Source organism: Mustela erminea, chromosome 18 (assembly GCF_009829155.1).
Source record: "Mustela erminea isolate mMusErm1 chromosome 18, mMusErm1.Pri, whole genome shotgun sequence".
Lineage (NCBI taxonomy): Eukaryota > Metazoa > Chordata > Mammalia > Carnivora > Mustelidae > Mustela > Mustela erminea.
In genome coordinates, this window is record NC_045631.1 from 13,360,486 (window position 1) to 13,373,812 (window position 13,327).

The following is a 13,327-nucleotide window of genomic DNA, read 5'->3' on the forward strand; positions in this document are numbered from 1 at the left end:
CAATTCCTTTATAATAAAAGAAGAAAGGAAATAATTACAGTAACAACGGAGCATTTACCATTTGCTAGGAGCTGAGCTAAAAAGCTCTGCAGGCGCTAGAGCTTTTAATCCTCACAGTGAGGATTAAATCACAATTTCACAATCCCTGAGATGGATGCTACTATCATTTCCATTTCTCAGATGAGGAAGTCGAGGCTCGGAGGGGCAAAGTGACTTTGCCCAAGGTTACAGGGCAGGAAAGCCTGGAACCCAGACATCTGTAATTCCACACCCTCGCATTCACAGCCACCTGGGCTAGCGCGTCCAAGGGGCCCAATAAGGCTCAGTCCCGCCCATCTCCCCGCCTCTTGTGCCGGCCTGGCCCCACCCCTCCAGCTCTGCTCTTCTGACGCGCTCCTCCCCTCTCGTTGGCCACGCCCACGGCCCCAAGCCAGGTGCCTCCGCAATCCCGGCTCTCGGCCCCGCCCTCTGCCCCGCCCACAGGCCTCGCAGTCGCCGTGGACGCCGTTCTTGCGCATGGAGTCGCCATTTTGGTCCTAGAGAAGCCGCCTGGAGAGCCGGCGCTTTCTTCCTTCGGCAGCCGAGGCTGCGGCGGGGCCGGGGCTGGGGTCGGGGCCAGGTAGGCGGGCGGGAGCCAGCGACGAGTGGCGGTGCGGACCGGCGGGCTCCGGCAGTGCGGGGCGCAGGTGCAAGGGGCGGGGAGCCCCGCGGCGCCGGCTGGCGGATGGGTCGCGCGGTCCTGGGGCGGCGGCTGGGGGGATACAGCGGGGCGACCCCGGCCTCGCGCCTGCCGCCGCCCCTTCCTCCCTCCTTCCTCTCCCGTCCGGGGTCCGCGGGGCTCGGGCCCGGCGCGCGGCCCCCGGGGTTACCCCGCTCCAGGCGCCGTTGGGAGTCGAGCCCTAATTATGGGACCTGCGGCCGGGCGGCTCGGAAACAAGCCTCCAACCCGACCATCTCCGGCCCCTAATTTGAGACGGGCCCTGATGTTAAGTTGATTGGCTTGCTTGTCGCAAACATTTCTGTTCCCTATAGCCGGTTTTTCTCCCCCGCCCCCCCGAACTCACCCAGGAGGGAGGATCTTAATGTAATTTTTAGATATTATTTTACTGTAAAATGTTTTCCCCCTGTATATTACATTGATGATAAGGATTTTTTCCACTCTTTATCTTGATACTGGCGCAGTTTGGGTTGCTTAGCTTTTACAAAGAATAAGGAAATGAGGAATGGGGATTTGGGGTATGAGGAAGTGTGATTTTTAATGTTTGAGAGATTTAAATGCACAAATAAAAATAATTCAGCCACATTATTGAATTCCACTAAATCATACCCTTCTTCCTGTCCGTATTCCTATCCTGACCCGGTCTATACCATTATCACCCAGTTTTGATCAGAGGAGATAAAATTCTCCTACTCGCTTACCATAAGGACTTCGGCACAGTCCTGGAGACTTTTTTATTATGTTGAGTATATATTCAGAATTTTACTTAATTACCCCATTACGGATCCTTTCTACATGTCCATTTTTGCTCTTAAAAAAATCTTACAGTGACCATCATGGAGCATATATGGCCCTTTCTTCCCCTTGGTATAAATTCCCAAAAGGGGAAATACTGAATCAAAGTTCTGTTTTGTGGTCTTTAACACTCGATGTAACTTGTTTCCCAAACAAGACATGTTTACTGTAGACATTTTTCAAAATCTGGATGTTTGTCTGAACCCGCTCACTGTAACGCTGACTTCGGCCGGGGGAGTCCAGTCATTTTCTGTGCTGTTGAGAAATGAGCTGTGCACACAACGGTCTGTGCTCCAAGTCAGACTGAAACTGAGCTCATGTCTGCTGCTTAGAGGCCATGTAGACCTGAGCACATTTCTTCATCTCAAAGCCTCATTTCCCCATGTGTAAAATGGGTCCTCGTCTGGTGCGTGCTTTACTGAGTTGTCCTGGGAATTCAGAGCACTCAGAAAGTGATGTTGGCTGTAAGAAAACGAGCTGATGGAGAGACGGGCCAAGTGCCTGGGAGCACAGAGGCATAGAGGATTAATTCAGCTTAGGTTTTGCCCTACTAATTCTCTTCAGCACTGGTATAAAAAAAAATTTTTTTTTTTTTTTTTTTTTTTTTTTTTTTTTTAGTGAGGGACATCACTAATAAACATAATCATTCTTTGCACTTTACAATGCCTTCTAGTTCCATTTGTTAATCCTTGCAACTCGACCAGATCAGGCTTTACTCAACAAATGTTTGTTGTTTGACAAATGTCATGGAGCCTCTTTGATGTGCCTGGTCCTTGGCTCTGGCATACAGGAGAGAACATAAGGGTGAGAAAAAAATCTCAGAGAAAAAAAATCTCTGCTGTCTGGACCTTATTTTTAAGCTGATTTTACCGAGCATCTGTCTCTGTTGTCAGAAAGGGAGAGGCACAGGCCTGGCGAGGCCAAGGGACCTCCCCAAGGACTAGTAGCTACTGACTGTGGAAGACAAACCCAAGACCACACTCCTCCTCCAGCATATTTAGATAGGAGGTGTTTGTACAGTGGGTGCACTCTGGAGGGAAAGTGTCACACTCTAATGCGAGCCTTCCTCATCCGAGATCCGGAGAAGTGGTTTTGAAATGACAGCTGGCAACATGCAAAGCAAGTGGTCTTTCCCTGTGAATTCATTCATGAACCTAACAGGTTGTCAAGTCTCATTCAAAGACGAGCAGGATTTGCTTTTTGAAAGGTGTCGGAATTCTCTTTAAAGGGTGTGTTTTCATACATGTTATAAATAATTCTCACACATCCTAGAGTAAATTTAGGATAAATGTAGAAGCAACTATAGTTTATGAAGCTTTGTGCTGATCAGCCACCTGCCAGCCCCATCCTGGTGATGTTTCTGAGGATAATCTAAAACTCACTTTTCTGGAAGCTTGATAAAGAGCACAGCTTGCATTTCCAGTAGGGAAAAGCAGAACCAAAACTAACAACAGCCCTTAGGTTTGAACATCTTGTGGAATGAATGGTCACAGAACATGACTATCAATATCCATATCCAAACGGACTCCCCTACCAGTGCCATTTCTGATGGCAGTCTCAGGTTGGGTTTCAGTTCTAGAAACTCGGTATCTGAAGATGGGGACTTCAGAGGCCACAGTCAGTGGTGAAGGGCATTTAAACTGTGACCAGTAAGGACAGGCTCCAGGAAGTAACCTGGAGTAGAGAATATGCAGAGCTAAGAGAGCCTTCTAGAGACAGATTGAACACTGACCTGCAACAAAGGAATTTGATGTTTCTTGTAAATTACCAAGGGAAGGACAAGGACCAGTGGGTGGTGACCGCAGGGAGAGGAAGTTAGCATGTTCTAAGGAAGAATTTGGAAGGGATGGGACCTGAGGATGTGGGCATAGTCTCTGGAGCTCTTCAAGTGGCTGGAGTGGTTTCTTGGTGGGAGTCCTGTAGATGGCCGATTAGAGCTCTTTCTTCCCTCAGATGCTTTCATTCTGAGTGTTCCAAGCCCTCTCAGGAATGCTGTGGACTTTAAGAAGCTTCTTATTTAATGTTTGGGGGATGAAAAAAGATGGCCACCGCATGTGTATTACTGTACTCATTCAGGAGAAAACCAAAATATTAACAGTTGATTCCTACGTAGCTTCCATTTACCAAGCAGATCCTCAATGTGGGACAGTTTGTTAAGTGCCGTACCAAGTTAATTTTACAGTGACCCTGTAAAGGCCGTATTCGTGTATCGTGGGGAGGAGGGAACAGAGGTGAAGAGAGATTAATTTATGCAAGGCCTCCCAGGGAGCCAAATAGGAGCCAAGATGCAAACAAGAGCTTGACTCCAAAGCCTGTATTTATAACTACAGGGAAACAAGTTTTTGTACCTTGTGTTCCTAAACACAGACATATAGTGGTTGAGAGACAGTGTTGGAAGATACTTAAGATCTCTTCCAACTTGGAATATTGAGGATGTTCTTTCTTTCCTGTAGACCAGCCACTCTGTCCTATACTACGCCATAAAGCAGGGGTCAGCTGACTTTCTGTAAAGGACCAGTTAAGCAGCATTTTCAGCTTGATGGCCAGCAGTCAACTCCATCATTGAATCCATGGACAGTTGGTAGGCAGTGAGCGTGGCCATGTTCCAATACAGTTTTACGTACAGAAATAGCATTTGGAGGGACTTGGTTTGGCGTGTGGGCTGTAGTCAGCTGATCCCTGCTCCTGGTCCCTGAGCCACACCTTCCGTGGAAGTTACCACTTGTTCTCCTTGGTCTCCTTAGGGCTTTGGCCATCTGTGCCTGTGTTTCTGTTTGTAATTCACAGGATGTAGGTAAATTTCACTGCCCTGCTCCCCATTTCCCACTGCAGCATGCCGGGTAAGAAGCACTCTGTGGGGAAATGTGCTTTCCCGGCCTGCTGGTGTGTCCATACCTGTAAATTGCACCAGCCCCAGGCCCCAGTGGTCGTCTTCTCAGTTACTGCAGAGAGACACCCACGTGCACTAGGAGGCCTGTTTAGGATGGTGACCCACTAAAGGCGGCATCTCCAGTACCATGGAGTATTAGCAGCAGTTAAAAAGGACCCAATGGGCATATATTTTATAACCCTGGGCTGTCAGAATACATCGTTTGAAATGTATTTTTGTCCAATTTTTTTATGGGGGGGAGGGCCATTTGTGAATGCGTGAAGGTCTGATGGTGTCCATATCAAAGTAGTAAGAATTGTCCATTCCGGGAGGGTTGGGTGGGAAGGGGCCTGGGATGGGGGGTGCTGGTGACTTTAGCCTAAACTTTCGTCCTGGTTTCATTTTTTTTCCAAGGAGAACGTGTTTGTGTATTACTCATGTAATTAAAATGGAAGAACAGCAAAAAAGAGCCGCTCGGCCTCATCCCTTTCTCAGTCTCCACCAGCCTCCTCCAGGGCCATTTCATGGAAAGCTACAGACCGAGCAAGCACAGTAGGCTTGCTGGGAAGATGCCCCCATGCCCTGTGGCCTCTGAGATGTTGCTGGGACACCTAAGTCCGGCACCTTCCTTGTGTGATAAGGACACAGCCCAGAGAGTTGAAGACGGAAGGGCACGTGAATGGCCCGTGGGATGACTGTCCCAGCTCTGATGACTTTGAGGCTGGGGGCTTTTCTGTCCATGCCCTGTTAGCTGGGTGGTCTGTTCACTTCCCCTCAGGGTTATTTTTGGCTGGCCTTATGTTCCAGTTCAGGAAAGTGCAGGTGGCAGGGTCTGCCTTAGACATGCCTCAGGGCATCAGAGAGGCCCCTGGCAGCCCAGAGGGAGGGCTTTGGGGTAAACAGTTATTATAGGAGAAGCTGGGCATAGATGGGTTATTTATTCATTATTTAAGGGTCGCTCAGTCCATGTCCTTGCTAATGGCTCTGCCATTTTTCTGTGTGTTAATCCAGGAGGAATATTGTTGTCAGAGAATAACAGGAGGTTGTCCATAATTGACTTTAAGCAGCAAAACAGTAAAACTCTGAGCGCTTCAGCTCCGCCTTTCTTGTAAGTTTGTCATTTATTCCCAGTGGTCATGGAAACTAGCGAAATCATATAGTAACATATTTCCATAAATTCGGAGCCCTAAAGATCCAAACAAACTTCTTATTTGTTCATGCATAGATGTAATGTAAAAGACTCCATCAGTGATCACTAATCTTCAGCTTAAGTCATTTGCTATTTAAAGAAAAAAGTTCATTCAGGTGCATTTTAATATTTTCTGGCCATTATTCATATTCTCTTAATCCTCCTAGGCTCTGAGAATTGGAAAACCAAGAAGGTTTTGATGTTTTGTGTGACGCCACCTGAATTGGAAACCAAGATGAACATAACCAAAGGAGGTCTGGTGTTGTTTTCAGCAAATTCTAATTCCTCGTGTATGGAGCTCTCAAAGAAGATCGCCGAGTGAGTTATAATCGTACCATTAAGATCCACAGTTGTTCTATGCTGTTTTGACCTTGGTGATTGGAAGAGCACTGGTTTTCAACTTAAGAGCAGATACTGTATAGTTTATCTGCAGATTATCTATATATTAAGGGCTAACCTTTTTGTAAACCATTGCGACTCTCTGTGTGTTCGTTAAAAACACATTTATTGAGTCTCTTTGAGTGCCCGGGAGTGTGTTAGGTGCCACATGTCTATAGAATTACTTGACTCTAAGAAACAGTGCAGCATATTCTGGATGAAAATAGTTTATCTAGATTACAGTTCAGTATGGTCTTAGTTATTTATTAAATAAAGATTTGCCAGAAACCAATATTGCACTGTATGTTAGCTAACAAAATTTAAATTAAAAAAAATATATAGAAAACAATAAATGAAGATTGAACACCCTCCTGGGTACTGGGCCTTGATCTAGATATTGAGGATTAATGGTGAACAAACCAGTCAAGATCCTTCCTTCTTATATTTAGTTGGGGAGCCAGACAAGAAGGAAGTCAACAAAACAAAATTTCAGGTGATGATTGATAGTGTGAAGAAAACAGTGTGAAAGAAATGATTTGGGCAGGTTGTTCTGCTTTAGCTTGGGGGCTCCGGTGAAACTTTTAAACCAAGGGGATGATATGTGAATTGAGAAACCTTCTAGGCAGAGGGGACAGAAGGTGCAAAGGCCCTGAGATGTGCAGCAGGAGGTGTTGGTATGGCCCAGGAGCACGGCTAGAGGGCAGAGGGTACAAGGAAATGGTTGGTGAGGCAGGCTGAGTAGGACTCTGGAGGCCTTCTTGGGGTCGGTGTGGGGGGAGGTGTAGGGGGCTAGGTGTGACATAGTGGCAATGACATAACAGTAGCATATCCACTTTCAATTTTATAATAAGAGTGCCTCTATTTTATTTTGGTTTATCTTTTTATGAATTTGTGAAGCATCCTCAAGTTGTAAAGATGTTGGATGGATAGATTCTGTCTCTGTTACGTTTTCAACTTTCCCCCCTTTCTCTTCTTCAGGCGACTGGGGGTGGAGATGGGCAAAGTGCAGGTTTACCAGGAGCCTAACAGAGGTGAGCTATCTGGGATGTGCGTTACATTGATCCTTTCGTGGCATGTGACATGCTGGCTCAGGCCTGCATCCTCCACTCTTGAAACAATTGGACCAAGTGGCCAGTTCTGCAAGAAGTCAGGCGGACATGGTGAGAGTAGTGCTTTAGCTCCTACTGATACCAGCTGGATATACAGCTTGTGGGGCCTTGAACTCCAGCTCTCAGACCTCATCCAGTAAAAACCACAGAGATGCATGCAACTGGTCCACCGAATGGAAATTCAGCAGTTGTGTGAGTTTATGTCCCTTAGGCAGGATGAGAAAACCCCGTGTGGCCACAGTATTAATTGGTTGTTATTCCTTTTTTTTTTTTTTTTTTTTTAAGATTTATTTATTTAGGAGAGAGAGGAGAGAGCGTACAAGTAGGAAGGGAAGAGGGAGAGGGAGAGAGAATTTCAAGCAGGTCCTGTGGGGAGTTTGGAGCTTTGTAAACTGCAAATGATTTAATCTGCAGCTAAGGGGAACTGCATGATGTCCTTTGTGTAGTCTGGAAGGGAGAGTAAGGGAGGGCTGGTGGTGGAAGGGCCAGGAGGAGGTTGATCCACCCTCTGGGTTAATGAATGAGGACAGAGAAAATATTTGATGTCCATTGGGAAAGGGCAGGAACTGCCATTTGTGGATTCCTCACTGTTACCGAATATTAAAGAACTGCGTTCAGGGGTGATATTAGATACGGGTCCCCAGACTAGCAGAGTCAGGATTCAAACCCAGATCTCCCTCAATCTAAGGCTCGTTTTCTTTCCTTGGTACCATATTCCTTTTTAAACACATATTCTGTTTTTTTCCCACATTTTTATTTTTTATTTTTTTAACGATTTTATTTATTTATTTGACAGACAGAGATCACAAGCAGGCAGAGGGGCAGGCAGAGAGAGTGGGGGAAGCAGGCTCCCTGCTGAGCAGAGAGCCCTAGGCGGGGCTCGATCCCAGGACCCTGAGATCATGACCTGAGCTGAAGGCAGAGGCTTAACCCTCTGAGCCACCCAGGTGCCCCTTTTCCCCACATTTTTAATGAAAATGTTCAGACTTATAAAAAAGTTGAGAGAGTAGTGCAGTGAGTATAGGTATGTATGTTTGCTACTTGGGTTCAGCAGGTAACATTTTGCAAGATGGATATGTATGGGTGGAATGTTTTGAAAGTAAGTTGCAAGCATCATGTCACTTAAGCCCTGAACGCTTGACCATACTTCTGGAGAATAAGCACTTTCTCCTGCATGAATACGCTATTGTTGTCACACTTAAAGGAGTTAACGATTATTCTTTAATTATCTAATATCTAGTCTATATTCAAATTTCCCTAGTTGTCCTGGAGAGCCTTTTTTTTTTTCCCAGCCAGGATTCTTGGCTCAAGCAATACCTTTTTATCCCTGTAGTTTCCCCTAATCTACAACAGCTCTTTTCTTCGCATGACTTTGACTTTGAAGAATGTCCCATTCTGCATTTGTCTAATTGTGGCTGATTACACGGTTTTTGAGAGTAGGGATGTTGGACCTTAATTCATCTTTAGTCTCAGAACATTATTATAACATTTATTACCCAGTAAAGTTTTTTTGGCAATGGTTTTATTTTTTTATTTGTGAGAGAGAGAAAACATGAACATGCAAGCAGAGGGAGAGGGAGAAGCAGGCTCCCTGAGAAGGGAGTCTGACATGGGGCTTGATCCCAAGACCCTGGGAATATGACCTGAGCTGAAGGCAGATGCTTAACCAACTGAGCCACCCCCGCATCCCATCTAATAAGTTCTTAATTGTGATGGTTTTATGAATGAGTAGTTTCCCTTAGAGATACTGTCCTCAGAGAAGTAAGAAGGATAGATTTACTTGTTCCAAGTCAGAAATGGAATTCTTTTTGAAGCACGTAATGTAACTTGACTTGTTTAAAAAGTGTGGTTGGGGGCACCTGGGTGGCTCAGTTGGTTAAGCCTCTGACTCTTGATTTCAACTCAGGTCATGATCTCAGGGTCCTGAGATCAAGCCTCATGTCGGGCTCTGTGCTGGGCGTGGAGCCTGCTTGTCCTCTCTCTCCCTGTCCCTCTGTCCCTCTTCTCCCTCACTCCCCCCGCTAAAAAAAAGTAAAAAGTGTGATTAATGCCAGTGTTTTCATCATCCTTTACAGCACCTAAGACCTTATGAGTTTCTTTAGGAGTTCCATTTTCTATATTTTATAATATTGGGGATGAAGCAGATTTTTTGTGTGTATTTTAAAAAAGATAAATTATATGTCTTTTCCACCCCTCCCCACTTTTTTTCCTTTTCCTGCCAGAAACAAGAGTACAGATTCAAGAATCTGTGAGGGGCAAGGATGTTTTCATCATCCAGACTGTCTCAAAGTGAGTCCTTATTCAACACACGCGATGTCACTCTCTGGGTTTTTCTTTGTGGGTATGCGTGTTTAGGATCATTTGAAAATTGGTATGCCTTATTCTGCTAATTTTTCTGACATAACTGTTGACTTCCACGTGTTCTTTCGTGTTCTTGAAGGATGGAAGTAACCAAGTCTTGGAGTAGAGGTTCTTAATGAAAATAGAACCTATTACATTGCCTCTCCATAGCCAGAATTTGGTAAAACTCGCAGGAAAGCTCTTCTAGTTCCCCCAAAAAGGCAGAAGGAGAGGTGTTTACTTACTTGGGGTTCTTAAAGCTTTGACTGCAGGCAATTTAAAAAATGATCACCAGTTCTTATTTTGTTGTATAGGTAAATAAGTAGAGAAGATAAAAGAATGCATTGAAGAAATATGTATTCCTGGCTGGTGTGACATTTGACAAATGTGTGTTCTGGAAATTATCACAACTGTATAAGCTGGGTGTGGAGGAATCAGTGCAGTGAGGTTGTCTGCATTTTTTGATCAAAGACTGCTCTGTCCGCAGATGTCCCTGCATGTCCCCATATGTGAAAGTTCTTCACTCAGGGCGGTTTTCAGTAATGTCTGGAAATCACTTTGTATGGGGCATCATTTTTTAGCTTTGATTTACCTACATTTTGAATGTCTGTCCTGGTCTCTTTGGTTCATGGGGATGAAATCTCTGGCTCTTCTGGGAAAGAGGAGTTAAGGGGGACCTGTCGTGGCATCTCAAGCCCTCCTGGGAGCGTGTGTGATCAGAAGAAGGGACAGGTTGGCTGGCCTTTGCCAAGGTTCCCTTGTTTCATTTCCTCTGTGCCATTAAGCAGACTTGGCGGACCGGGGCTAGGAGGCACTGCCATCTTCCTTCCCCCGCCAGCTGATGGGCGGGAGTGCCGGTGGGGAGCTCCCCTGTGCCCACAGCTGCCCTTCACCCACTGGCAGTGGGAGGGGAAAGTGCAGAGCGCAGAACAACTTAGGTCTTACGTCGCTTCTGGCTTCTGGGTGTCTACGGTACTTATACCTCCTTACAGACACTTGTGAGTCCATTTGGATTAATGTACAGAAGTCGCTTGTGTTACACAAGGGGATAGATAGGTGGACCCTGAAGGCCAAATTGAACTTGGGATTCGGGGCTTCAGCAGTGTGGCTCGTGTACTCTTTCCTGTTTCCAGGCCCTCCTATTCCTCTCCTTTCTTTTTGGTTTATTTCAACGCTTATCGTTCTACCCCTGCCTCTGTTGGTCTGTTGTTCCTGTAGCTAAAACCATCTGCATGTCTCGTTTTGCATTTTTCCGAACCATGACCTTGCGCTAACTCGGGGATTCTTAGTCTTGCCAGGTTGCAGAGAGCCTGGCCATCAGGGTCTTTGTGAAATACTTAACACTGAGATTTGATGTCGTCAGAAACACCTTATCTCTTGTTTTAGGTCAGACTAATGGTGGATGCTAAAAGTATTAGAAAAGTTTTAAATGAAGAAAATGCTGTCCCTTAGCTTCCCTTTTCTGGTCATTCAGACAAGGTCATGATTTGAGGTTAGGGCTGGCAAACCTTTCAGCAGCTTCCCTAAAAATGGTGCCCCAGCAAGCATGGCTTGGGACCCTCGTTGTAACTCTGCACCCACTTTGGGTCCTCTTCTTCTCCCCTCTCACACACAGTGCTATCCTGAAAGCTTTCAGACGTCGGGGCAGATATTAACAGAGAATCCACTCACCCACGTGTTCAGTGTCTCCCTTCACTCATTCATTCTTTAACAAATACTGATTGAATGTCTGCTGTGTGCCAGACACAGTTCCAGGTGTGCCAGACGTACGAATGATTAAAACAGATAAAGACCCTTGTCCTCATGGAGTCTTTTATCTGAGACACGCAGCTAACCCAATAAGTAGATTGTCTAGTGGTGAGAATATGATGGGTGGCATGAGAAAAAAAAACAGCCCTCCAAGAAAACAAAACAAAACACCTCAGTGGCACGACAGGGGATTGGGAGTGCTGGTGGGGAGTGGAGAGAGGGCAGGTGGGGCAGGTCTCCGTGAGCAGGTGACATTTGCCCCAAACTGGAAGCCTGTAGGGACCTGAGCCAGGTGGCCAGTGGGGACAGGGGGAGGAGAGCTTTCCAGTCCCAGAGAGCACCTACGGTACAGGACCTCGGGCAGGAGGGAGGACTGACAAGGCGTCGAGTGTGGCCGGACTGAGGTGTTGGCAGAGGATGTACGAGGGGAGAGTGGAGAGGCGGGACGGCAGGCAGATGAGGAAGGGGCCTTGGGAGCCACGGTGGGGCCCTGGGCTATATGGGAAAGCATTTCTGGGTCTTGAGCATAGAATGCCTGATGTGACTTGCCCTTGAAGATGACCGGGACGCCTTGTGGAGAATGGGCCACAGAGGGACTGCTTGGGAGCAGGGAGGCCCCTGGTGGCAGGCCGTCCTGGTCACTTGCTTGACGGGAAGCGTGGCCCGCCCCAGCACAGCCCTGCAGCTGTGTGGCGGTGAGATGCTCTAACCTTTGGGAGGGGAAAACAGTAAAGGGGTGTCTTGTTTTCATCCTGAGTAAGCTGGAGGAGTAGTGTCACCATCAACCACGATGGAAAAGGTTTTGTAATAAAGCAGCCTTTGGGGGGCAAAGAGCAGTTCATTTGGGGTTGTTAAGTGTTGAGGTGTTTTTAAAGACACTAGAGTGGCTCTGTTGTCACATAGCAGTTGGATTTGCTGGACTGGGGTTGAGAAGAGAAGCCTGGCCTGGGGCTATGAGCAGGCGTCTCCAGCTTCTGGAAAACTGTGAAACTAGACGAGAAGCCCAGGGAAGAGGGGAGGCCCAAGGGGGCGCACATGAATGATTGTTGGGCAGGAAGGTGGGGAGGAGGGGAACCAACGAACAAAGCCAGGTAGGGCAGAACAAGAGAGCAGTGAGGAAGTTCTAGAAGCCAAGTGGTTCAAGCAAAGTGAACAGCCATGAGAGCTGCTGCCCACAGCTCAGGTGAGAGGAGGAGGAGAATTGTCCCTGGATCTGGGCACATGGAGGTCATGGATGATCTGGATTGGCCCGAGTTTGGGGGAGAGCGAGGCAGTGAGTGTAGACAATGGTCCTGAGATGTATACACAGGGGAGCAAAGAATAGGGCCGTGGGAAAAGTGGTCTCCAGTCATTTCTAAGGGAACAATAGTGTTTCTAGGCGATGGATACAAGCCAGGGGAGTGTTCTGAGCTGAGGGAGGATGCAAGCGAGGAGAATGGCTGGAGCCCCATTTTCCAGTAGGCTGGGGGGGAACTGGGGGGCAGGGGGTGGTTAGGGCGTCATCAGGAGGGCTAACTGCAGAGTAACTTTGGTGTGGAAAGTTTGTCTGTGATGGCGGAGGGCAGGCTGACTTTTAGGGTGCTGCTGCACATGGTGGTGGGAGCCCGTGGAACGTCTTTCTCCCTTCTGACTGGGTTCTTCTTTCAGGGAAAAAGGAAGTAGGGTCATCGGTGTGAGGGATTATAGGAACTTGTTGGTCCGTTTTCTGTGTCTTGAGCCTTGGGTCCCAGTAGAGGCATGAGTAGCATGTTGCTGCCATTTTGTGGGAACAGGGAGATACTAATCCCATGTCTTACGTTCCTCACTGGGGTTTTCTCTCTTGGAATGCAGGGACGTGAACACCACCATCATGGAGCTCCTGATCATGGTGTACGCCTGTAAGACCTCTTGTGCCAAAAGCATTATCGGCGTGATTCCCTACTTCCCCTACAGCAAACAGTGCAAGATGAGAAAAAGAGGCTCCATCGTTTCTAAATTGCTGGCTTCGATGATGTGCAAAGCTGGTGAGAACAGCAGATGCGTGACATTTACTGGGGGTCTGGGCGGTTGATTTTTTTTTTTTTTTTTTTTAAAGATTTTATTTGTTTGCCAGAGAGAGAGAGAGAGAGAGCGAGCACAGGCAGGCCGAGTGGCAGCAGAGGCAGAGGGAGAAGCAGGCTCCCCGCCGAGCAAGGAGCCTG

General features: G+C 47.0%; 1 protein-coding gene across 3 annotated transcripts in view; it reads left to right on the forward strand.

Moving 5' to 3' along the window:
* Positions 1–459: 459 nt before the first annotated feature.
* The window catches only part of PRPSAP2 (phosphoribosyl pyrophosphate synthetase associated protein 2), a 48,586-nt gene continuing 35,718 nt past the window's right edge, over positions 460–13,327 (forward strand). The window contains exons 1-7 of one of the 3 annotated variants that reach the window (XM_032319586.1): positions 460–619; positions 3,967–4,094; positions 5,394–5,490; positions 5,739–5,889; positions 6,928–6,980; positions 9,281–9,347; positions 12,978–13,150. In XM_032319586.1, the coding sequence (XP_032175477.1) occupies positions 5,771–5,889; positions 6,928–6,980; positions 9,281–9,347; positions 12,978–13,150 (412 nt within the window). In that variant the 5' untranslated portion in view covers positions 460–619; positions 3,967–4,094; positions 5,394–5,490; positions 5,739–5,770. The remainder of the gene's footprint in view (positions 620–3,966; positions 4,095–5,393; positions 5,491–5,738; positions 5,890–6,927; positions 6,981–9,280; positions 9,348–12,977; positions 13,151–13,327) is intronic. The other 2 variants (XM_032319587.1, XM_032319588.1) reach the window with 2 other exon arrangements.